General features: G+C 46.9%; 1 protein-coding gene across 1 annotated transcript in view; it reads left to right on the plus strand.

Moving 5' to 3' along the window:
* Positions 1-24482, plus strand: part of Efhd1 (EF-hand domain family member D1) — a 47093-nt gene extending 22611 nt beyond the window's left edge. Inside the window, exons 2-4 of the mRNA XM_050123182.1 lie at positions 4619-4766; positions 11827-11961; positions 23379-24482. Of these exons, the coding sequence (XP_049979139.1) occupies positions 4619-4766; positions 11827-11961; positions 23379-23513 (418 nt within the window). The 3' untranslated portion in view covers positions 23514-24482. The remainder of the gene's footprint in view (positions 1-4618; positions 4767-11826; positions 11962-23378) is intronic.
* The last annotated feature ends 257 nt before the right edge of the window (positions 24483-24739 follow it).

A 24739-nucleotide genomic window follows, 5' to 3' on the forward strand; every position in this document is an offset into this window, starting at 1 on the left:
TTATTTATTGATTTGTTATGTATACAATAGTCTATCTGTGTGTATGCCTGCAGGCCAGAAGAGGGCACCAGACCTTATTCCAGATGGTTGTGAGCCACCATGTGGCTGCTGGGAATTGAACTCAGGACCTTTGGAAGAGCAGGCAATGCTCTTAACCACTGAGCCATCTCTCCAGCCCGATCTATCGGGTTTTTACCCCAATATCTGACTCCTGAATTTTTATTGATAGTAGAAAAATTTAGATACATGCTTCATCAGAGGAATTGCTGGGTCGTAAGGTGACTCTCTGTTTAGCACCTTGACCCCCTTGCTGTGTTTTATTCCTGGTCTGCAAGCCAGCATCCTTTCCTCCCTACCTGTATCTTTTGCTTTAGTAGTGGTGTGTGTATATATGCATGCATGTGCCCATATACCATGGCGCTCATGTGGAGGTCAGAAGATGACTTGGAAGAGCTGGCTGTCTCCTCCACCTCTGTGTAGGTTCTGAGATGTCAGGCCTTTACCCACTGAGCCCTCTCACTGGCCCCAGCTCAGATGTTTTGGGCCCAGATCCTTCCCTGACAGTTATGCCCCAGCAAGATCTGAGACCACCTTCCTTAGACGGCTCAGGAACAGACAGTTCCCCTTATTGTCTGGGAGAGTGGACCTTTGAGTCTCCCGCAAGTGTCTAATGGAGAGCCTTGCTCACCTGAGCAGGGACATCAGGGTTAGCCATGGTTTTCTGTTAGACCAGCTTGACATCTGTGTTTCAAAAGCAGATGAGTGTATGCCATCCCAGCAGTTCACTTTGGACATATCACAAGCAAACTGAAACAGGAACACTTGCACCCCAATGTCCAAAGTGGGACCAGTTTTTATTAGGACAATGCCTTTTAATAATACCTCTCCCCTGACTCCTTCCAGATCCACCTCCACTCCCCAACCCACCCAACTTCCTGCCCCCCCTTTTTCTTTCTTTCTTTCTTTCTTTCTTTCTTTCTTTCTTTCTTTCTTCCTTTCTTTTTTCTTTTTTTTTTTTTTTTTTTTTTTTCGAGACAGGGTTTCTCTGTGGCTTTGGAGCCTGTCCTGGAACTAGCTCTGTAGACCAGGCTGGTCTCGAACTCACAGAGATCCGCCTGCCTCTGCCTCCCGAGTGCTGGGATTAAAGGCGTGCGCCACCACCGCCCTTTTTTTCTTAAACCCACTGTGACGGTTTGCATAGGACCGGCCCTCATAGACTCAGGTGTATAAACACTTGGCCCATAGGGAGTGACTGATAGGAGGTGTGGCCTTGTTGGGGCAGGTGGGTGCTGGGAACTAGATCCTCTGCAAGAATAATATATGCTCTTAACCACTGTGCCACATCTCCACTCCCAAGTGGCATCTCCAAGAAAGGGAAATAACTCAAACATTTCTTTTCCTGGCTCTGGGAGTGTAATTTGGAGCCCCACACAATGTAGATAAGGGCTTTACCACTGGGTTATATTCCTAGCCCTAGATCTTTAAATTTTAAGTAAAAAAGAAGGCAAATGAGGTCTACACGGAGTCAGTTTCAGCTAACCCGTGAAAATAGCTATTTGCCTGTTTTGAGGTAGTGTCTCAAGCTGTGTAGTACAGGTTGGCCTTAAATTCGTTGAGCTATTTCTGCCTCAGCTTCCTGGACGTTTGGGATTACAGGCATGGGCCATCATACCTGGGTACTTGGCATTATTAAGTGATCACCCATCATCCTTTGATGCCTCCGGGTCCTGGGCTGGCCCATCCGGAAACCTGGAGGCACCTGTTAATCTACAGACAGGGCACCCATATTACAGGATTCTCAGAGGTCATCACCAGTCACACACAGAGCTTAACTATCTGCTTTGTAGAGTAACTCAACAACAAGACTCTGCCCAGTGGGGGCTCAAAGGGCTTGAGGAAGAAACAGCCAATAGGAGAGGGCGGTGAATTCTGGCACCAAAAAAAGGACACACAATGAAGGCTGTTGGGGAGCCGGAAGGTCACAGAGGAGAGGCCTTGTGTTGGCAATGGGTGGCACAGCATGAATCAGCCTCTGTGGCTAGAATGGAGGGTGTCAGTGGGGCAGGGAGTCTTGCCTGGCGCCTTCTCCAGCATGACAATGTGGGCTTTAAATGCCACTGCCCACGGTTAGATTTTCAGTTGCCCACAGGCTACATTTCTTAGTGAATTGTGACGGTTCTCAGCAGAGGTACTTTTTCTTTATGGGGGTGGGGGCAGATGGATAGTGGAAAAGTCTGAATATAATTTTTTAGAAATATGGTAATATGTGCATAATAAAAATGACTCCTTCAAGCGGGTATAGTTGCACACAGCTGCAGTCCAGATCTTGGGAGGTTCAGAGTGAGCTGGAAGCTGGTCTGAGCTACAGAGCGGAGCCCTGTCTGAACAGGCACATATGTATATGTACACACACACACACACACACACACACACACACACACACACGAAAGTGGGGAGGGGGAATGGTGGATGGCTCAGTGGTTAAGAGTGAGCCCTGCTCTGAGGACCCAAATTTGGTTCCAAGCACCCACATCAGGTAGTTCACAACTTCCTGTAACTCCATCTCAGGATGAAGTGAAGCTTCTGGCTTCTGTGGGTACCTGCACTCATGGGAACATACCCACACACAGATTCATATACATACACGTAGTCTAAAATAATAAAAATAGCCGGTTGTGGTGGCACATGCTGGTAGGATTTGCTGAAGGAGGCAGAGGCAGGAGGATCACAAGTTCGAGGCCAGCCTGGGCTACACATTAGAAATAATAATAAATAATAGCTGGGCGGTGGTGGAGCGCATCACTCGGGAGGCAGAGGCAGGCAGATCTCTGAGTTTGAGGCCAGCCTGGCCTACAAGAGCTAGTTCCGGGACAGGCTCCAAAGCTATAGTAAAACCCCATTTCGAAAAACCAAAATAATCATCATCATAATAATAAACAAAGGAAATAAAATGACCATTTTAACCATTCAAGTGAACACAGTTCGGGGGCACTAAGCATGTATAGTGGTTGTACTGGTAATGTGACCCTTTCCTTGTCCCAGCTTGAACCTCACCCATTCAGCCATCTCTCCAGCCCCAGAAAACAGCCTTCAACTTTCTGTCTCTATGAGTTTGCCTACCGTCCTTTTGTGACTGAATTCACTTATTGTGGCATCCCTGAGGGTCACCTGTGCTGCAGCATACATCAAAGTTCTCTTCCTTTTTACCGCTGAAGATCATTCCGTTCTGTAACTATTCTATACTGCACCGCGTGGGTGAGCGGGTGAGCAGCATTGTGCTTATCAGCCCATCTGACCCCAGCCCTTGGCTATAGAGACCTCATTGGTTGATTCATTCTTTGTTTTGTTTTGTTCTTTTTGTTTTTGTTTTTCAAGACAGGGTTTCTCTGTGTAACCCTGGACTTCCTGGAACTTGCTCTGTAGACCCAGACTGGCCTCAAACTCACAGAGATCCAGCTGCCTCTACCTCCCTGAGTGCTGGGATTAAAGGCGGGTGCTCCTGGCCTCTTATTTGTTATTTAAAGCAAAATGTTCAGAACCTGAGGAACAAGGGGTTTCTGGGAAGTAGGAAGCAACAGGAAATATAAGAAGTACTCTTTGGGAAGTGAGCCACAGAGCCCTTGGGCAGTCCCATGAGGCCGTCTGTGTTGAAAGGGGACCTGGGTAAGAAGGAGCTGGGAGGAGTCACGGATCAGGCATCTGAAGATGGCTGGCCCACAGAGAAGGGGTCAAGGTAAACCTTTCATTTCATGAAGCTGGTCTTATTTCCAGGCAGCCGTCTGTGGCTAGAGTGAGGGGCTGGCCACGGTGGGGGGATAGCCACCCACACAGCCATGAGGACTCAGGCCTGGAGATGAGTGACCGGGAAGTGGAAGCACAGCCTGAGGCGAGACCACGCCCACTGCGCAGCCACCGTGGGGTGGAAAGCAACTTTCAAAGCCGCAGACTGGGGGGGGGGGGGGGGGAGGGGTTTGCTAGGAATGGCTGCGGCTGAGACACCGGGATGGTCTGTCGTTGAGTGTAGCATGTGTTGGGTTTCAGAGTGTGCCCCACTGCACGCCCAGAGTCCAATATTTGGAGATGGTGGCTCTGTGTCTGTTGACTGAAAGCGAAAGACATGAAGGAGGTAAAATAACACCGTGAACGAGGCCCGTTTTGAGCAGGCAAAGCACACTTTTTGCTAAAAGAGGGGTGTCTTGGAGAGATGGCCCAGAGGTTAAGAGTATTGCCTGCTCTTCCAAAGGTCCTGAGTTCAATTCCCAGCAACCACATGGTGGCTTACAACCATCTATAATGAGATCTGGTGCCCTCTTCTGGCATACAAACATACATGGAAGGAATGTTGTATACATAATAAATAAATAAATCTTTAAAAAAAAAAAAGAGGGGTGTCTTCTGATGAGGTAGCCTAAAGGGTCCTTCTGATAAAGTGGCCTTGGTGGGGGGTTCCCTTCTTATGACATAGCCTTAAGGGTCACTTACGGTGAAGTGGTCTGAAAAGCCTTGCAAAGCCTGTGGCAGTTGAGTTACTTTTCAGTGGCTAAAGCCAGAAGAGTCACAGATCTGGAAAAGCAACGTGTATTGTTTTGCCCTGACCTTGCCTCCTCTGACCGTGCAGGTATGACGCTGGAAGGGATGGTTTTATCGACCTGATGGAGCTGAAGCTCATGATGGAGAGGCTGGGGGCTCCCCAGACCCACCTGGGCCTGAAGAGTATGATCAAAGAGGTGGATGAGGACTTCGATGGCAAGCTCAGCTTCCGGGAGGTACCTGTGGCCAGCTGAGTGTGACAAGCTAACCCCCCCCCCCCCACACACACACACAGCCCACAGCCCCTGAGTGCAAATGGGTTTGCCTCTTGAGAATGCTCTTTGAAAGGATATTTAGTCTTCAGCTCGGCTTTTAAATACGTCTTTTGTAAATTGTGTGGGTGGCATGTTCCAATAATCCCAGCACTTAGGAGATAGAGGAGGATCATGGGTTGAAGGCTAGCCTCAGCTTACATAGTGAATTACATGAGACCTGTCTCAAAAAAAAAAATCTTTCATGGTAGCTTATGTCTAGAATCCCAGTACATGAAGACTGAGACAGGAGGATTGCTATGAGTTTCTGCCTATGAGCCACTTTGTTTGACTTCTTATATAATGTTTTTTGGTATGTATAGGTTTTATTGGAAGACTTTGTGATGTTTCGGTTGGACATGATGTCATATAACTTGTGACAGCATCCTAATGGCAGGATGATAGAAATAGACCATTTTCCGTTTTCCAGTTGTAGGTTCTGAATCAGCCAGGCCCTTGGGATTGAGAGCAGTACTCTTTTTTTTTCTTTGAATTCCAACACTGACCCATGACTTAGACATCTTTCTAGCAAGAGCAGTACTCTGAACCACTGAGCCATCTCTCCGGCTTCCTCTCTCCTGTTTCATTCAGAGGCCACCTATAGGTGATCCATCTGAATCTAAGCTGCTTGGCCATCTTTCAGTAGCTTCTGTGTGGCCATTTCTTGCAGATGTGGACAGCCAAGGCTTAGAGACTTCCAAGGCAGTTTTGTCAGCTCTTGACCCCTGTGAGAAGCTCCAGTGACATTCACATCAATCCTTTGTGAGCTCCAAGCCCTGTCTTGGTCCCACATCTAGATTGTCCTGCATCTGTGGACTGTATATAAAGACCTGTGACCATCTAGACCCCCCCCACAAGCTTGACCCTGCTCTGTGATTTGCTTTGTTCTGTATACCCATGGCAAAAACCACCTGGGCCTGCAGGAAGACTTCAGGCTGTTAGAGCAGTGTGTGTTCCTTGAGAAAGTTCTATTTTTCTGGAAGCAAAATCTATCCCAGGCTGGCTTCAGACATTTGATTCTCTTTTAGCTCCCCAAGTGCTGATCCTGTAGGCTTGTACCACATGCCTGGTCACTTTGGAGTACTGTTTTTTGTTTGTTTTTGTTTTTTTTTTTTTGAGACAGAATCACACTCTGTAGACTAGTTTAGAACTCACTGTGTAGCCCAGGCTGACTTTGAACACATAGCAATCTTTCTATATTAGCCTCCTTAGTGTTAGAGATTATAGGCATGTATCACCGTAGTCTGCTGGTGTGTGTGTGTGTGTGTGTGTGTGTGTGTGTGTGTGTGTGTGTGATATTAGGGGTGGGGAGAGTTAAGACAGGGTCTTAAAAACATTGTTTACAAATTATTATTTTATGACGTCTATACGTACATTCTGTATATACGTGTGCGTCCGGTGCCTTGGAGGCCAGAACAGAGCACCAGATCTCCTGGAACTGGAATTCCAAACCGTAGTGAGCTTCCATGTGGGAACTGAGACTCACACTTAGGTTCTCTGCAAGAGCAACAAATGCTGTTAACTGCTGGAGCCATTTCTCCATCCCTGAAGACAGGGTCTTAGGTAGGGAAGGCTGGCCTCAGACTCAGCTGAGGATGACCTTGAACTCCTGATTCTCTTGCCTCTACCTCCTAAGTGCTGGGATTACAGGCTTGCACCATCACACCTAGCTTTCCCCTTGGGGGTTCTTCTTTAAACGTTTTCTAACCTTATTTACCGTATGGGGCACATGTGCCGCCGTGCGTGTGTGAAGAGCAGAGGATAACTTGTTGGAGTCAGCTCTCCCCCTTCTGTTATGTCAGCCCAGGGCTTGAACTCAGGTTGTCAGTCTTGGCAGCAAGCACCTGCTGGACTATTTGGCCAGCCCACCCTTGGGGTCTCGCCATATCCCTTTTCTATAGTGCGTTACCTCCTTTGTCCTAAAATAAGTAATGTATGTCTGTCACTTACAAATGAAGAGTGCTGGGGGCTGGAGAGATGGCTCAGAGGTTAAGAGCATTGTCTGCTCTTCCAAAGGTCCTGAGTTCAATTCCCAGCAACCACATGGTGGCTTACAACCATCTGTAATGGGGTCTGGTGCCCTCTTCTGTCCTGCAGGCATACACAGACAGAATATTGTGTACATAATAAATAAATAAATAGATAGATATTAAAAAAAAATAAATGAAGAGCGCTAACACGGGAAGTATTTTTGCACACCACTAGCCGCAGTTGTGCGGTTCAACATTCCCTCAGTCTCAGGACAGTGTCCACAACACTGTGCTGGCTCCCTCTGCCCTCGGCCTTTGTTCTCCACCTCTCCTTCCCTCCCCCTTTTTCTCAGAGTCACAGCTCGGATATTTTCCAACTCGACACCATGCCAGCCTTTGTGGACTATAAATAGGAAAACAAACAAGGCTGGGCAGTGAAGGAGACCGCCATTCAAGGCAGTGAGGGAGTATAATGGCCGAAATGGGAGTGCCCGGTACGCTGGATGCTTTCGGGTTGAACTGGATTTTCTTTTTCTTTGCTTTTATGGCTGGCTTGGCTTTGGAGACCCCCGAGTTAGGATGGGGACGCTGTGGTCATCTGGCATGTCTGATGTCTTGGACCTCAGGGCTCAGAGCAAACAGTGCCGGGAAAGGTCCAAGGGGTCCGCTAATGTTTCTGGTTCACAGTGCCCTTCTGTGAATGTGAACAGTGTCACCTCCGCTTACATTTTTAAAAAAATTTGTTTTGTCTACTATTTTGTGTTAAGGGAAGGGGTGCATGGGTGCCACCCCCCACCCGTGGATGTGAGCGCAACTTCCATCATGTGGGCCCTGGGGACCAAACTTGATTGTCTTGATGGCAAATACTCTGAGCCATCTCGCTGGCCCTGCCTCCACTTTAGAAATGAGAAAACTGAGTCTTGGGGAATGGAGAGAGAGTCTCTGGGTGCTGAGCTAGGACAGTGCTCCCTCCGCCCTGAGTCGTCTGCCTGAATCTCTGCCTGAATCTCTGAGAAGTGTTGCTGTAGAAGGTAGCTCTCCTCCTGGAGACCTCCGGTAAGTGAAGTACTTTGAGGACAGTTAGGTGTTTGGCCTCGTTTCTTTTGTTGCCAACAGACCAACCCAGCTTGGATTATTTAGAAAGAAAAAAAGTTTGCCCGGGCCTGCAGTTCTGGGAGACCCAGGGCAAGGCACCGGCCTCTGCAAAGCTCGTGGTCGAGGCTGTGTGCAGTTTGAACTCAGGGTGGTAGGCACAGGGCGAGTGTGGAGGGAAGATCGTCATGGTGAGAGAACAGGAATGCCAGTCTAAGAAAAGCATCCTCCCTCTCAGTGGCCTATTGGCCTTCTTACGGCCACCACCTCTTCACACTGTTGGACTAGGGACCAAAGCATCACAGGAGCCAGGCGCTGAGGAGCAGGCATTTACTCCTCCCACGGCTCACAATGCTGAAGCCTTTACCTCATCCATCTCTTTGATGAGAACAGAGAGAACCATGAGAAATGCAGCAGTCACGGCTGTCCCCACCCTCCTGGCCTCCATCCCATTGCCGGACAGACGCCTGGCCTCCTTTAGCAGGCTTGCTTCCTCTCCAGCCCATGTGCTGGCTCTAAGAATCTGCCGCAGACTGAGTCTTTGCCGGCCTCTAGTGAGAGAGTTGGAAGCTGCAGGTGGGTGAAGGTGGTGGCATTTCTGTCCCCGAACATCTCACTTCACCTCTGGGGTTGATCTTTACCAGTGTCCACAGCAGAGGGAGGACCGAGCAGGAAATGCAGGCTCAAGGCAGGCTTCCTAGCAAAGAGGATGTTGTAGCCCCGGGAGCCAAGACACTGGAGTTGGGATTTAGGAAGCCTGTTGAAGTGTTTGACTGTCTTTCAGAAAAGGCATTCTTTAGGGAAGATGGCTGTATCTGCCCTCTGTACATGCTCTCAATAGCATCTGAAAACCTGGAGAAACCACTTTGGGCCCATCCATTTATAAATAGGGATGATGGTATCCATAGAAATTACACGTGCTTAGATAAATCTGTAGTTTTTAAAGATTTATTTTATTTTATGTGTAGAAACTTATTTATTTATTTATTATGTATACAATATTCTGTCTGTGTGTATGCCTGCAGGCCAGAAGAGGGCAGCAGACCTCATTACAGATGGTTGTGAGCCACCATGTGGTTGCTGGGAATTGAATTCAGGACCTTTGGAAGAGCAGGCAATGCTCTTAACCTCTGAGCCATCTCTCCAGCCCCGACACTTTCTTTTTTAAGGTTTATTTATTATATATACAATGTTCTGTCTGTATATATGCCTGCAGGCCAGAAGAGGGCACCAGATCTCATTGTAGATTGTAGATGGTTGTGAGCTACCATGTGGTTGCTGGGAATTGAATTCAGGACCTCTGGAAGAGCAGCCAGTGCTCTTGACCTTTGAGCCATCTCTCCAGCCCCATATATAAATGTTTTGGCTGTATGTGTACCTAGTGTTCACAAAGGCCAGAAGAGGGTCTCAGATCCCCTACAACTGGCGTTAGGGATGGTTTGGGTGCTGGGAAAGAGCCTGAGCACCCTTAACTGTGGATCCATGTCTCCCTTGCTTCTCCCCAACTTGTAGATTTTTGTGGGGGCAAATCCTGACAACCTGAATTCAGTCTTGGGGATGCACATGGTAGATAGAACAACAAAGTTGTCCTCTGACCTCCATGTATATTCCATGACATGCACATATACAAAACGAAGAAAATTCATAGATTTTTGTTTTGTTTTGTTTGGGGCTAGAGTTTCATACCATAGCCCATGCTGGCCTGAAGCTCTTGGCAATCCTCCTATCTCTTCCTCCTGTTGTGTGTAAACCAGCATGCTAGCTTTATAAAAACACCTAAAGAAGGGAACTAAATAATTAGAAAGTAGCCCAGGTAGATAGGGTCAGGTAGAGGAGAGACTGGTCTTTAAGAATTTATCCTGTGGGGACCCTAATACAGATGCCCTCTAAGAGTTGCTTTGTTCGGATCACACATTTTGAATGTGGAGGAAGACAGTGGATTATGCAATAAATGTGGGGCTTACTAAGTAACTATTTGGAAGAAAATAAGGTTAATGATTACCTTCGCAATAGAACAGAATACATTGCAGAGATTAAATATTTACATGTTTTTTTAAAAAGCCATAAAAATACTAGACAGTAACATACCTGACTGTTTATGTAACCTTGGTGTTGGGGAAGGTTTTTCTAAGCCTGTCTCTGGTAAGAGGAAAGAAAAGCATTTGGCAAATTTTATGTAAAACTTTTCTGAGTCAGAAGATACCATAAAGAAGCCAGGAGCTGGACAATGGTGGCACACGCCTTTAATCCCAGCACTCAGGGATGCAGAGGCAGGTGAGGCAAACCTGGTCTACAGAGTGAGTTTCAGAACAGAAAGGGCTACACAGAGAAACCCTGTCTCGAAAAACAAACCAAAAAAAGCCAGGAATGGCGGCGGCACACACCTTTTGATCCACTCACTCCAGAAGCCAATGTTGGAGTATCCATTGAGACCAGCAACATAGTGGGATCCTCTCATCTTAAAAGATTGGAAAACAGCTGAATGTGGTTGCACACCCTTAATCCTAGCATTCCGGAGGCCAAGACAGATAGATCTCTATGAGCTTGAGACCAGACTGGTCTACAGAGTGAGTTCTAGGACAGTCAGGACTATGTAGAGGAACCCTGTCTCAAAAACAAAAACAAAAAACAAATCAAAATGGACAGGGTTGGGGAGGTGGCTCAGTGGGTAGAGACACTTGCTGTCAAGCCTGCTGACCTGAGTTCGATCCCAGGGACTCACACAATGAAAGGCGAGAATTGACTCTTACAGGTTATCCTCTGACCTCCACATGTGTGTATAAACAAATAAAACAGCCATAGCCACAGCCTAGTTAGATGACAAGCGGCAGAACTAAAGCATTTAAAACAGACTAAGGCCTACAAAGATCTCTTAGTAAACCACAAGAAAGGTAGGCAGTCTCATGCAAGAACAGAGCACGTGAGAAAAACAGGTGGCTAAGAGATATTAAAAAGATGGGGTGGGGAGGAGCGGCAGTGAGATGGCTCACGTGGGTAAAGGCCAGGCCTGATGACCCCTTTAGTCTCACGGCCTTACATGGTGGAAGAGAGCCAACTCCTGTAAACTGTCCTCTGACCTCCACGTGTGTACCATGGTACACACACATACACAAACACTGAATGAATGAATGAATGAATGAATGAGAGAGAGAGAGAGCCGGGCATATGCCTTCAATCCCAGCACTTAAGAGACAGGCAGACAAGTGGATTTCTGGTATATAGTTAGCCACTTCTAGGCCAGCCAAGGTTGCATAGTGAGACCTCGTCTCAAAGAAATGAATAAACGCTAGGATTACAGGCCTATACCACCATGTTCATGCAGTATTTACTAGGGATTGAACCCGGGGCTTTCTACCAACTGGGCTAATCTGCAGCCTTATTGTTTGGATTTTTGAGGGATAGATTCCCATCAGTGGCATTGCAGGATGGGTCAGAGAACAATATTTAATTCAATTAATTTATTTGGTTCTGGGGATTTACACATACTAAGCATTGCTTTACCACTGAGCTATGCCCTTAGCCCCTCCCCTCTTTTTGGTTTTGATGATCTGGTAAGGGACAAAATAATTCTCCACGTATACATAGATATAAATGTCCTTCCCAGGTAGGGAAGATGGCTAAGGGTGCTTGCTGCTCTGGCAGAGGATCCAAGTTTGGTTCCTAGTCCCTCTATCAGGCAGCTCACAACTTCCAGGAACCGCAGCTCCAGGGGGGGCAGCGCCTTCTTCTGCAGCCTGTGAACACCTGCATCCAAACGTGCGCACACACCCATGTGCACAGAATTAAAAATAAATATTTTTTAAAACCCACCCTTTTCAAATGTTTGACAAGAATGTCATTTGCTCAGGCCAGAGGGTATATTGCACACGTGTTGGTGAGACATCCGGGATAACAGCAACCCTCTGGGCCTCTCCCTTCCGCAGTTCCTGCTCATTTTTCACAAGGCTGCTGCCGGTGAGCTGCAGGAGGACAGTGGGCTGCTGGCGTTGGCCAAGCTCTCTGAGATCGACGTTGCCCTGGAGGGTGTCCGAGGTGCCAAGAACTTCTTCGAAGCCAAGGTAAGAGTCTGTTCCCTTCCTACCCAGCCACCACTCTTCCTTGACCCTGCCCCGGTGACAGGCACTTCCTGTCCCATTAGCTAATGCAGGACAAGATCGTACTAGGAAGTGAGTGTGTCCTCACAGAAGACACTATTCACAGGCTCAGGAGGGTTTGTTGGTCCCAGGCTCCAAGGCAGACTCCCCATCAAGACCTTGAGTTACTTCCATTGCTCCCCTTCTTTTCCATCTCAGACATCCGGGGTGGAGGGCTGGATCAATGCTGCTCTTGCAGAGGACTGGAGTTTGGTTGCCAGCACCTTTATCGAGCAGCTCACAGTTCTTCTAACTCCGGTTCCAGGGAATCTGACGCTCTCTTCTGGCCTCTGTGAACACACACACACACACAACACACACACCACAAGGTGTCTCAGTTCAGTGATTAAGAGTACTTATTACTCTTCCAAAGAACCCAATAAATTTCCAGCACCAATATTAAGTGGCTTGCAACCATCTGTAACTCTAACTCCAGGGAGATTCAACACCTCTAGCCTCTGCAGGCACCTGGATTCACACTCATGTGTGCTTGTGTACATTCATATACGTGTACATACACACACACACACTTTAAAATTAAAACAATCACCAGGTGTTAGTGGCGCACGCCTTTAATCGCAGCACTCAAGAGGCAGAGGTAGGCAGACATCTGTGAGTTCGAGGCTAACCTGGTCTACAGAATGAGTTCCAGGACAGGCTCCAAAGCTACAAAAAAAACCTGTCTAGAAAAACAAACAAACAGAACATATGAGCTGGAAACAAGTAGGAGAAGGGGTCAGGGAAGGGTACTGGGGTGGCCTGCCCCAAATCAATGAAATTTACTGAAAGTGATCAGGAGGTGGAGGCCTCACAGCCCTGCAAGTTCACAGTACCTGAACACTGAGGCCCCTACCCAAAGCTAGCTGCTGCCATCCTTGTCTCTGCAGGGCACAGCTGCAGGCACACACACATCTGCCAAGTACAGCAGGGTGCAGTGAGATGGGCGCATGCCCCCTACCGGGTAGCCCAAGAGCAGCTCTGCCACCAGTGCTCCCTTGCTCCACTGGCATTGTTTACATTTGTACCGCAGAGGCACCAACAGGATTAAGTGAGTTTGCATGTATAGTGTTAAGCAATTGCCTGGCTCATGGGGCGCAGTCAGCATGTAGTCCAAAGCTGTCAGGATCAGGATCGCATGCTTCTCCAGTCAGTGGCCAGCCTATGGGAGACTTTGAGTTTCTTCCATTAGCTTACCCAAGGACAGAGCAAGCTTGGCGACATCCTGGCCTGCTTAGAGCTCTAAACAGAACTCCACTATGTCTGTCTATGAGGATGCTGGGAAATACTCTGTTGGCAAAGACCAGCCACTGCATTGACTTCTGAAACCCAGGAAGAAGGAGGAGAACATTTGTTTGCCTTCTTCAGGGCCCACACAGTATGGGGAAGAAGGCCGATTAGTTGTTGACATGGGGGTAGGGCTGAGGAAGGGGTTCCTTCTACTGTGATGGAGCCTTTCCATCCGTTAGTGCCTTCTCGTTTGCCATCTCTTGAGACTTCTTGGGAAAGGTCCTAGGACTGAGGCCAAAGAGTAGCAGGGCAGTTCACTGCCAAGGTGCACCAGGCTAAGTGCTCTAGGTGCTCTAAGTGCTCTAGGTGAAGCCGACGAGTCCCTGGGACTGTCTCATCTGGGCACGCAGGACTTGTCATGACTTGCCTGTGATCCCTGTTCCAGCCCCATCCAGTCCTTCAGACCTTGCTGGGAATTTTCACAACCAATCCTCAGAATCTGTAGCTCCCTTTGCCCAGAGCACCCCCCCCCCCAAGGCCTCTATTTGGAAAATTCTTGCTTCCTTTGAATCCTTTGAATCCTTTGAATCACCTTCTAGGGCCCCTCTGTGGGCGGTCCATCCGCAAGTGGCACTGTTTTGTATCTGTTCAGGGTGCTCTTGGATACTTGCAGGGACAGTGTCAAGTTAATATGCTGCCTCTGGAATGTCCCCCTGCCGAGGCACCTGCGCACTTGGTGGGGATTTCTCTGTAACACTGCTGGGGGTTACGCACACTGAACACAACCTAAGCCTCGGTTATCAGCAGTGAGTCCATCATGGCGTGACCATATGTTTGCTTGCTCTGTAGCCATCAAAGATGAGATGAGGCTGTGAAATATGTGTACACAGATGTCCAAAGGAAATCAAGCAAAATAATATGTGGACACCTGACTTTAAATACCGAACACAGCCTAGATAATTACGTATGAAAGTATTAGTAATAGTTACGTCAAGGGACTCACTTTATACCTCTGGAGTGTTGTAGCCTTGGTGCGCATTATTTTTACAAGAAGAAAAGATGAAACCTAGAAAACAATAAACTTTTTCCTACTCGCTGTGTTTATACGTCTGCCTTCTCAACCACACTCAAAGGCAGAGTGGGCGTGTTATCTTTCTAATTACAGTGCCTGGCGTGTAATGGCCCTCAATAAACGTTTGCATGAATGACGAAGGGAGAGAAGCAGCGCTTGGATTTGGGAGAGGTTGTAAGGGAGATGACACTGGTGACAGATGCTCTCAGATGAATGGGGATTCACCTTGTAATCAAGGGAGGGAGGCGTTCTAGTCATGGGAACTGCAAGCGAAGGCTCTGAGGCGTGGAGGAGGAGGACTGGGAGTCCTGGAGGCTGAGGAGAGAACATGTGAGGGGGAAGGGCTGGGACCACAGCTGGGAAAGCAAGCCAAGATGCAAGTATGGAGACCTAGGAACTGGGCCACCACGTCCCACCCTTTGTTATGAGGTAGCTGACTCTGACTGAGAAGGTCCTTGGAAGTAACCCCAGGCTGAGGGGTACCTGCAGACTGGCTGCCCAGGTCCAACCCATGTCTCTTTAAAACTTCTTTGGGTGTGTGGGGGTTGGGGGAGCTGTCAAGAAACATGTGGTTGGTCCAGCACCGCAAGTGGCGTCAGGTGCAGCCAGGCTGGGGTGGTGCAGCTGCAGGGGCTGGATGGAGAGCCCTCGGAGCTGTTTAGGCAGGTCTCACACTAGGATGACCGTTGTCCTAGGAGAGGTTTCTACAGGTGCTTGGGGAGGAATATCAGTGTGCCGAGTGTTGTGACAATGGGGCCAGGGACAACATAAAGACACACACCTTTAGAACTTTGGTGCTCGTGACTACCTTATTGGGAGTTTGGCAACAGGAGGTGTGCATTGAGGAGGGGAGCTGAGATTTTTGTATCAAGAAAGCCCCTCTCCCAAGTTGGAGTGGTCTGAGGAGGAAAAGTGATGAACTGGGCTTTGGCTTGAAGTCCAAGATAGCTTCAGGCAAAGACACGGATGAATTTGCTGGGGATGGTGACGGCTGAAAATGGTCCTCCAGTAATGGCCACATGGAGGCTATAAAAATATCCATCTTTCTTGGAAGTCTGTGTGTCTTGTAGTAAGGATGAATCACGAAGCAATTCTTCCACTTCCTATAGCCACCGTTGGCAATGGCTGGGATATGGCTGTCCTCATAGCCCCTGTCTAGGGTCAGGGGTGGTGAGATCAGGCTCCACATGCCAGGTGAACTTCCCATAGGAAGAAAGAAGGGGAGAAATATGCTCTGTGACACCCAGTAACACAGAGGTAGGAGCCACCTTCACAAGTACATGTTGAAACAGAAGGAGAGTGGCCGATAGTGGATCCTAGTGGTGACCGGACTGTGGGAAGGCTTTGTATTATTTAGGTCTTCAGGGAAAAGATGGAGTCATCAGAGGCCCAAGGGAATGCTGGAGAAAAATGCTACTTTGCTGGACAGGAGCAGTTTGGGCTTTATAAATTTTATTTCTGTTCATTACGTGCATGTATGAGTCTGTGGCCATGACTGCAGTTACCCAAAGAGGCAAGAGGTGTCAGATGTCCCTAGACTTACAGATGGTTTTGAGCCTTCTGATGTGGGTGCCAGGAACCGAACACAGGTCCCTGCGGAAGAGCGGTGTGTGCTCCTGACCTCTGAGCCATCTCTCCAGCCCCAGCAGTTCTTTCCTTCTGCCCCGTGGGTCCTACGGGTTGAACTCAGATTGTCAAATCTGGCAGCAATCTGGCCAGCCCTCAGTAAAGATGTTTCAGGGATCAGATTCACCCTATTGAAGTGATTGCTTTAGGATGCACCTAGCAGGAGGAGCCCTGAGAGCCGAGTCTCAGTTACAGATGCCCGAGCAGGTGAGATGGTAGCTTGGGATTAGGTAAGAACATTTTTGTTTACTTTGTAGCCTCTGAGAGAAGTCAGTATGTTTTTCTATCAGGGAGAAATTGTCTAAGAAACATGGAAATAAAAAGCAAGATGACTGAGCAGATAGGTCATGGGGTGGGGGCTTAGGGTCAGGGGTGGGTTATAGAACCCAGAGACAAGATTTGTGGTGGCGGAGATGGTAGATTCCTGGGTGAAGAAGCAAGTTTCCCTCTTCTGCTGCCCTCGCTAGGAATGGTGGAGGGGTGTGTGTGTTGGTACTGGATTAGACCCCCTCCAAATGCTTCAGGTTCATAGACCAACACCCTGGAGCCAGGTGTTATTGTCCTGTTTTTGTTGTGTGTTTGGCTTGCAACAGAGTCTCCCATAGTGTAGTGCAGGCTGACCCCTTTGTCACCACCGTAGTGCTGGGAATACAAGCATTTGCCACTAGAGACAACTGTGGTCTCATCTTGAAGATAAGAAAGTTGAAACTTAGACAGTAGTAGCTCCTGGTAAACATTTAGCAACAAACTATAATGTCTTGTAACCCTAGCATTCAGGAGGTAAAGGTAGGAAGGTTAAGAGTTCAAGTCCACTATGTACAGAGTTCTAGATTTGTCTGGGCTACAGGAGACCCCATGTTAAAAACACAAACTACATATGTTTGTTATAAATTCTGTAAATAACACATTTTACCTTATACATCATACTTCACATAAATATTGCTCCTCAGAGGTGCTTTTTCTGGATTCTTGCATCTGTTGCCAGACTGTGGTTGCAGTGGACAAAAGAAAGTAGTCTCTAGGGCTGGAGAGGTGGCTAAGTGGTTCAGAGCACTGGCTGCTCTTCCAGAGTACCTGGGTTTGATTCCCAGCACCTCCATAGCCATTTACAACTGTCTGTAGCTTCAGTTCCAGGGCTTCCAAAACCCTCTTTCAGCCTTTGCATGCGTACATGCAGGCAAAATACCTGAACACATAAAAATATGATTTAAAAAATTTTTTTCTGTATGAATGTTGGTTTATAGCTTAAGATAATTCACAAAGAAAAAGTGTATACTGAAACTTCAGGCAGGGTTTGATGGTGCATGCCTAAAACCCCAGTCTTTGAGAAGCTGAGGCAGGAGGTTTGCTGCAAGTTTGAGGCTAACTTGAGCTACACACCAAGTACCAGGATTGCCAAAGCTACACAGTGAGGTTGTGTCTCAAGGGGAAAAATGGGGTAAGTGTTGCAGCTCTGAGGGGAAAGGTATCCTAGCAGTCAGGAGCCAAGGATGTCATGAAGTCACACCACACAGCAAACCTCTCACAAGAGGGTGACTCAGGTGAGAAGCAGCAGAGAACTGAGCAGGAGACAGGCTTATTCTGGGTCTCTTGGGGGAGGAGTTTTCCAGGGAGTTTCCAGGGTGGGAATTGGTGGGATTTCAAGTCCTAAACTTGCAGCAAGCCCAGAGATGGGTAGGTTTTTGAGCTCAGGGATTGGTGGGGTTTTTTTTGGGGGGGGGGAGTGAAACAGAATTTCCTTGTGTAGCCCTGGCTGTCCTGGAATTCACTCTGTAGGCCACACTGGCCTTGAGCTCAGCTTGATATTTAATGCTGTAAAAACATAGGCAATAATAAAGATTATAAATAACATATAATATATATAAATAAAAATGAACAGATGCTTCATTTTCTGAAGCAGCTGATTTTGAGAACAAAATCAGACAAGAATCACAGGTCATGAAAAGTTTTATTTGTTTTGGTTTTGGTTTGGTTTTTTGAGACAGGATTTCTCTGTGTAACCTTGGAGCCTATCCTGGAAGTCACTCTGTAAACCAGGCTGGCTTCGAACTCAGAAAGATCTGCCTGTCTCTGTCTCCTGAGTGCTAGGATTAAAGGCCTGTGCCACCACTGCTCTGTTTAAAGGTGTATTTATTATGTATACAGTGTTCTGCCTGCGCTCCAGAAGAGGGCACCAGATATTATTACAGATAGTTGTGAACCACCACATGGTTGCTGAGAATTGAACTCAGGGCCTCTGGAAGAACAGCCAGTGCTCTAACCACTGAGCCATCTCTCCAGCCCTGTTTTTATTTTGAAACAGGTTCTCACTATGTAGTCCTGGCCGTCGTGGAACTCTTTGGGTGGAGCAGGCTATCCCCAGACTTACAGAAGTTTGCCTGCCTCTGCTTCTTGAGTGCTGGGATGAATAAGTTAGGTACCACTACACCTAGCTAAGAAAAAAATGTTCGTATCAAGAATTGTAGCTGGGAGGGGAAAAAATAGGGTCAAAGTACATTGTATGAAAAAAGTTTTTAATTAATCAAAAAAGAGAAATGTAGCTGTGAGAATCTTAAATCGGACTGTGTGTGATGGTGCACACCTATAATACAGTACTTCAGAGATCTTAGAATAGAAAGAAATAGAATATAATGATAATATTCAGGGGGAGTCACTCTAGCTGTAAATTTAATGCACAGTAATGAATTTATTTTTATTTATTTATTTATTTTTTGTTTTTCGAGACAGGGTTTCTCTGTGGTTTTGGAGCCTGTCCTGGAACTAGCTCTTGTAGACCAGGCTGGTCTCAAACTCACAGAGATCTGCCTGCCTCTGCCTCCCAAGTGCTGGGATTAAAGGCGTGTGCCACCACCACCCAGCTCACGGTAATGAATTTAATAGTAAGAATTTATTACTGCTGGGGTCTAAAGAGCTGTGTCAGTGAAGAGCAGGCACTGTTCTTCCAGAGATCTTGAGCTCAGTCCCTAGCACCAACATCAGGTGACTTACAAACACTTGCAGCTCTATCTCCAAGGGATCCAGTGCCTTCTGACTTCCAACAGGCACCCCCCACAACACACACCACACACAATTTAAAAATATTTTTTAATTAAAAAATTTGTATTTATTTTCTGATACTAGGATTTGAATTCATGACCTTGTACATGCTGAGCACACAGCAACTTCTGAGTTCTACCTCACACCCTTCCACAAACAATTCTCACACCAGATCTCACGTGATAGTAAATGGGATGGATTGGGAGCAGGCCCAGCAGTCATTGAAATAGGATGGCTAATTAAAGATAGGGCCAGGCCGTGGTGGTGCACGCCTTTAATCCCAGCACTCGGGAGGCAGAGGAAGGTGGAACTCTGTGAGTTCAAGGCCAGCCTGGTCTACGGAGTGAGTTCCTTGATAAGATAGGCTCCAAAGCTACACAGAGAAACCCAGTCTCGAATAACACCCCCCCCCAAAAAAAAAAAAAGAAAGAAAGAAAAAAAAGGGGATAGATAGATGTCTTCCGTGTGGGATTTCAGCACATGAGAAATACAGGAACAGTAGTGAACTACCAGCAAAAGATGCCGAGAACAGCTGGGCCTAATGGGACAGCCTCTTAAGCTTGACTAGTTGGAAAGCTGAGGCTTCAGTTTGACCCTGTCTCAAAATTTAAAAAGAGGTCCAAGGATATAGGCCAAGGGGAGTTGCCCAGTCTTTGGGAGGCCCTAGGCTCAGTTCCAGGTACTGCCAAAATAAATTAATAATACATAAATATAAAAGAAACTTTAAAAGACAAAGAAGTTAAAAATAAATGTAAAAGACAGTTGGCTAACCGCTTAGGTAGAATAATTTGAAATCCCTGCTTTACGTCCTCTCCTAAAATAAACGAGGCACTGGAGAGACTTATGGTTAAGAGCACTGGCTGCTCTTACAGAGGACCTCCCCGGCACCCACATGGTGGCTCACAAACATCTGGGACTCCAGTTCCAGGGGATCCGATGACCTCTTCTGACCTCCACAGGCACCAGGAAGGCGCACATGTGGTGCACATACATACATACATGCAGGCAAAGCACTCATTCCCATAAAATGAAATTAAAAATAAAAAAGTCAGGTATGGTTTCATATCTGTCATTCCAATATTTGTGAGGCGGAGGCAGGAGGATCAAAAGTCAAAGTCCAGTTTGGGCTACACAGTGAGTTTGAGAGCCTGGGCTAATACGTGAGCAAAATACAGAAGATCCACATGAGAAAATTATAAAAGTATTAGAAAGAAATACAGAAAATGGATTTAAAGTGTTAGATGTATTTAGGACATTGGAGGCCTGCTTAGATGTGATATAAAAGGCAAGAGTTAACAGTTGATAAATTACATCAAGATTTTAAGCACTTTGGGGCCTTAGTTTGCTAAAAAGACGAGTCAAAGTGGGAAGAGACAACAGAAAGATTATCAGCAAGGGATAAGTATTAAGTTATGTAAAGAACCTCAAGTTGGAAGAGGAAAATAGCTGAGCGTGAAAGGGGCAAATGATCCAAGTGGGTGATTCTCCAGGAAGGAAATGAGAGAAGGCAACATTTGACTATCAGATTGGCAAGAAAGTGAGGATGATCGTGGCGAGCTTTGGCCAAGTGTGTATGAGACTGTTTCTGTCTGGTTCCTGATGGTGGGGTGCAAACCGGAACAGTTGCCTTCAAGGGCTGTATCATAGTCTTTGTTAAAATCACACACACACTCAGTGTGCCATTGAGAGATGGTATCAAATATTTATACCACAGAAAAAAGTCAGTTCTAGAAGGGAGAATTTTGAAACGGTTGAAACATGTCTTGTGTGTCCTAGGCTCTCTTCAAACTGGGTATGTAGCCAGGGATGGCCAAACACTTCTGATCCTCTGCCTCTAGTCTCCTGAAGTCTGGAATTGGAAACTTTTGTCATTGCATACAGTTTTATGCAGCATTAGGGACTAATATGGGGCTTCATGCATGCTAGGCAAGCCCTCTACCCACTGATATAAGCTCCTGATTCGGTATTATTGAAGAGAAACCAAAGTTTAAAAAAAAAAAAAAAAACACTCACAAAAATGCACTCACAACACAAGCAAAACCCCACAATGTTTATTTTATTTGGAGATTGGATCTTACATTGTAGCTCTGGCTGGCCTAGAACCCTGTATGTCCAGATTGGCCTCAACACTCTGCTCCTGAGTGTTAAGATTGCAAATGTGAGCCACCACACACATACCTAAAGATGTAGTATTTTATAATATATGTTACCAAGGCAAGCCAAAATGTAATATTTAGAAGTAATTTTGTTTTGTTTTGTTTTGTTTTGGAGACAGAGTTTTTCTGTGTAGCTTTGGAGTCTGTCCTGGAACTTGCTCTATAGACCTGGCTGGCCTCGAACTCCCAGAGTTTTGCCTTTCTTTGCCTCCCAAGTGCTGAGATTAAAGGCGTGTGCCACTACCACCCGATTTAAAAGTAAATTTACAATGTCCGACTGAGAGGCTTAAAATGTACTTTCTTTTTGTGGTTACTGAGGGTTGAACCTGGGACCTCATGCATGCCAGGTAAATCCCCGTCATTGAATTATACTCCAGTCCAGAACTAAAGTGTTCTCACGTATGCCAGGTAAATCCCCGCCATTGAATTATATTCCAGTCCAGAACTAAAGTGTTCTCACGCATGCCAGGTAAATCCCCGTCATTGGATTATACTCCAGTCAGAACTACAGTGCTGATGGGAGCACGGAAACAGCATTTGAACAGTAACTGAGTCAGGGGCTACAGAGATGGCTCAGTAGTTACGAGTGTGTACTCAGCTGGGCTGTGTTGATCTATGCCTTTAATCTCAGCACCAGCCTGCTCTATAGAGCGAGTTCTAGGACAGCCAGAACTCTTTTACAGAGAAACCCTGTCTCAAAAAAATAATTGATTAATTAGAATTAATCAATTAAAAAAATGAAAGCAGGAAGGAATGTGTACTGCTTTTCCCAAGTTTGCCTCCCAGCATCCATGTCATTCAGAAAGCTGTTATAAAGATTTCCCCTGCAGCCCATCATCAGATGCAATTCCACTCAAAGACTCTTCCACCTAGACTGCATCAATGTTTAAAAATATATTTATTAATTCTTTGAGAATTTTATACGATTTTTTTTCGAGACGGGATTTCTCTGTTGCTTTAGAGCCTGTCCTAGAGAATTTTTTTTTAAGATTTATTTATTAGGTATACAACATTCCTTCCATGTACACCTGCACACCAGAAGAGGGCCCTAGATCTCATTACAGATGGCTGTGAGTCACCATGTGGTTGCTGGGAATTGAACTCAGGACCTCAGGAAGAGCAGTTAGTGCTCTTAACTGCTGAGCCATCTCACCAGCCCCCTGTCCCTGGAGAATTTTATACAATCAATTTTGATCATATTTACCCCCCCAATCCCCCCCTTAACTCTTCCCGAATCTACCTCTTCCCCTCTGCCCCACAACTTGCATCCCTTAAAAAAAAATTAAATGGCAGGTGGTGGTGGCCCACACCTTTAATCTCAGTATTGGTCAGTGGATCTCTGTGAGTTCCAGGACAGCCTGGTCTACAGAGCAAGTTCCAGGACAGCCAGGACTACACAGAGAAACCCTGTCTCGAAAACTGTTAAAAAAAAAAAAATTGACTCCAATTTGTGTTACCCATAATATGCTTATGGGTGTGGGACCATCCACTAGAGCCTGGTCAACCTGCCAGGAGTCACTCCCAGAAGCCATCAGCTGCCCATAGTTCCTCAAGGATGGGGGCACACAAACCCCTCCTCACTCTACTCCGTGCCAGAACGGTGACCGGCCTGACCGTGTGCAGGTCTCGGGCCAGCAAACACAGCGGCTGTGAGCTCCTGAGCACAGCTGTCACTCTTGACCTCCGGTGCCCCAACCTCCAGCTCTTCCGGTTTCCACCCACTCTCGCGCGTGATTCTCCCTGAGACTTGGGGAGGGAGCATGATAGAGGGGTGTCCCGTTTGTGTCCGGACACTCCATAATCACTTGTTTCTGGCACCTTGGCCAATGCTGAGTTTGTGTCAACTGCGCCTCTATCTGATGCTAAAGGACCTCCGCTGGGAGGTCTGAGAGCTGCACTGATCCTGGTTCAGTGATGATGTTGTGAGACCAATGGAATGTAAATGTGGGCAAGAGTTTAAGGAAGTGGCTTCATAGCAGGGCTGGCCTACCATCATGAAGTAGTGGATACTCAATAGTACCCTGAAAAAGAACCGAGAACGAGCAAGTCCAGAAAATAGAAGCAGGTAGAAGTCAGTAAAGCAATGGTATGGGCACTCACCTGGACCTCAGCAGCGACAGCTGCATTTGTCCGGGGCTTGCACGTCCACTGCAAAGGCTTGGGTGCCAGCATCCCCGTACCCTTCCCTGCCCTTACTGTGTCATCTCTTTGCTATTTCTCTGCAGGCCCAGGCCTTGTCATGCTCCAGTAAATTTGAAGCTGAGTTAAAAGCTGAGCAAGAAGAGCGGAAACGGGAGGAAGAAACCAGGAGGCTCCGCCAGGCAGCCTTCCGGGAACTCAAGGCTGCTTTCAGCGCCTAGACCTGCTGACTGACCTATGACCACAGCTGTGCCTTACTGACGCCCTGGAGGAGATGACCAGAATTTTCACATTTTTACCCTGCCGTCCTCTGCCTGAATGACCTCCCCCGTCAACACCCCAGGCCTGTTTCTTAGTGCCTCTGGATACCTGGAGACTGCTTTCATCCTTCCCAAGGTCCTGGCCTCTTCCAAAAGACTTGCCAGCTGGTCTTTCCTGCCTTCTCTCCTCTGCCACTATCTGTAGCCGAGACTTGTTTCTTTGGAAACCGTCCTTGTTCCTGCGTGGTTCTATGTCAGCGAGTCCTGTTTATCTATGGTTGCCCGTTTCTCGGATGGGTCTTCCCTGCTGCGGTCCTTGTGTTGTTTCCTGGCCACTTTCTCTTTTTGTCACTACTTGGACTCCGTTGACTTCTTTTTTAGCGTCTTCCAACCTAGCTGATGGTGGGATTTGAAGGAGGACTTGTGGATCATTACCTATACCCTCTCCAACTAGGGACTAGCTTGCTGTCACATTGCCTGTCTCCTGGCCTTTAACAGTGCCCACCCTCTTGTTCCCCCTCATGCCTTTCTATTTCAGTCATTTCCCCGCTTTACTGTAAGAATGAAAGAATTGTTGGAAGTAATATTAATGAGCAGAAGGATATCTGTCACCTGACTTCATGCAAATCAAAGTGGATCCCTGAAATTCTCAAGTGACACATGAAGATCTTTTGAAATCCCGGAAGTTATGACCATCCTCTGGTGTCTGACGTCAGCTCCATGTCATCCATGGGACAGAGTTTTATATATTGTGAGTTCTTGGGATTTCTCACAAACACCAGGGGTTGTATTTTTTAACAAAAAAATTCCTAATGTCATATTTATTACTTCTCTTTTGAAACTGCTGTCTTTACAATAAAGAAAACATCTGCCCTTCTATCTAACAGCTGTTTCCTTTTAAATAAAATGTGCAAATGGTCTTTGCCTTCACACCAGTGTGCTTTTGGTCTTTTTTGAATTAGGAGATAGAAGAACATGGGGTCAGTTCAGCCTTGGCTTCTGTTGACACCGAGTTCCTAAAGTATGGGTATGGCTGGGCGGTGGTGGCGCATGCCTTTAATCCCAGCACTCGGGAGGCAGAGGCAGGCAGATCTCTGTGAGTTCGAGGCCAGCCTGGTCTACAAGAGCTGGTTCCAGGAGAGACTAAAGCTACAGAGAACCCTGTCTCAAAACAAATAAACCAGTAT

Source organism: Alexandromys fortis, unplaced genomic scaffold, assembly GCF_014885135.2.
Source record: "Alexandromys fortis isolate MF-2015 unplaced genomic scaffold, M_Fortis_MF-2015_v1.1 scaffold_213, whole genome shotgun sequence".
NCBI lineage: Eukaryota > Metazoa > Chordata > Mammalia > Rodentia > Cricetidae > Alexandromys > Alexandromys fortis.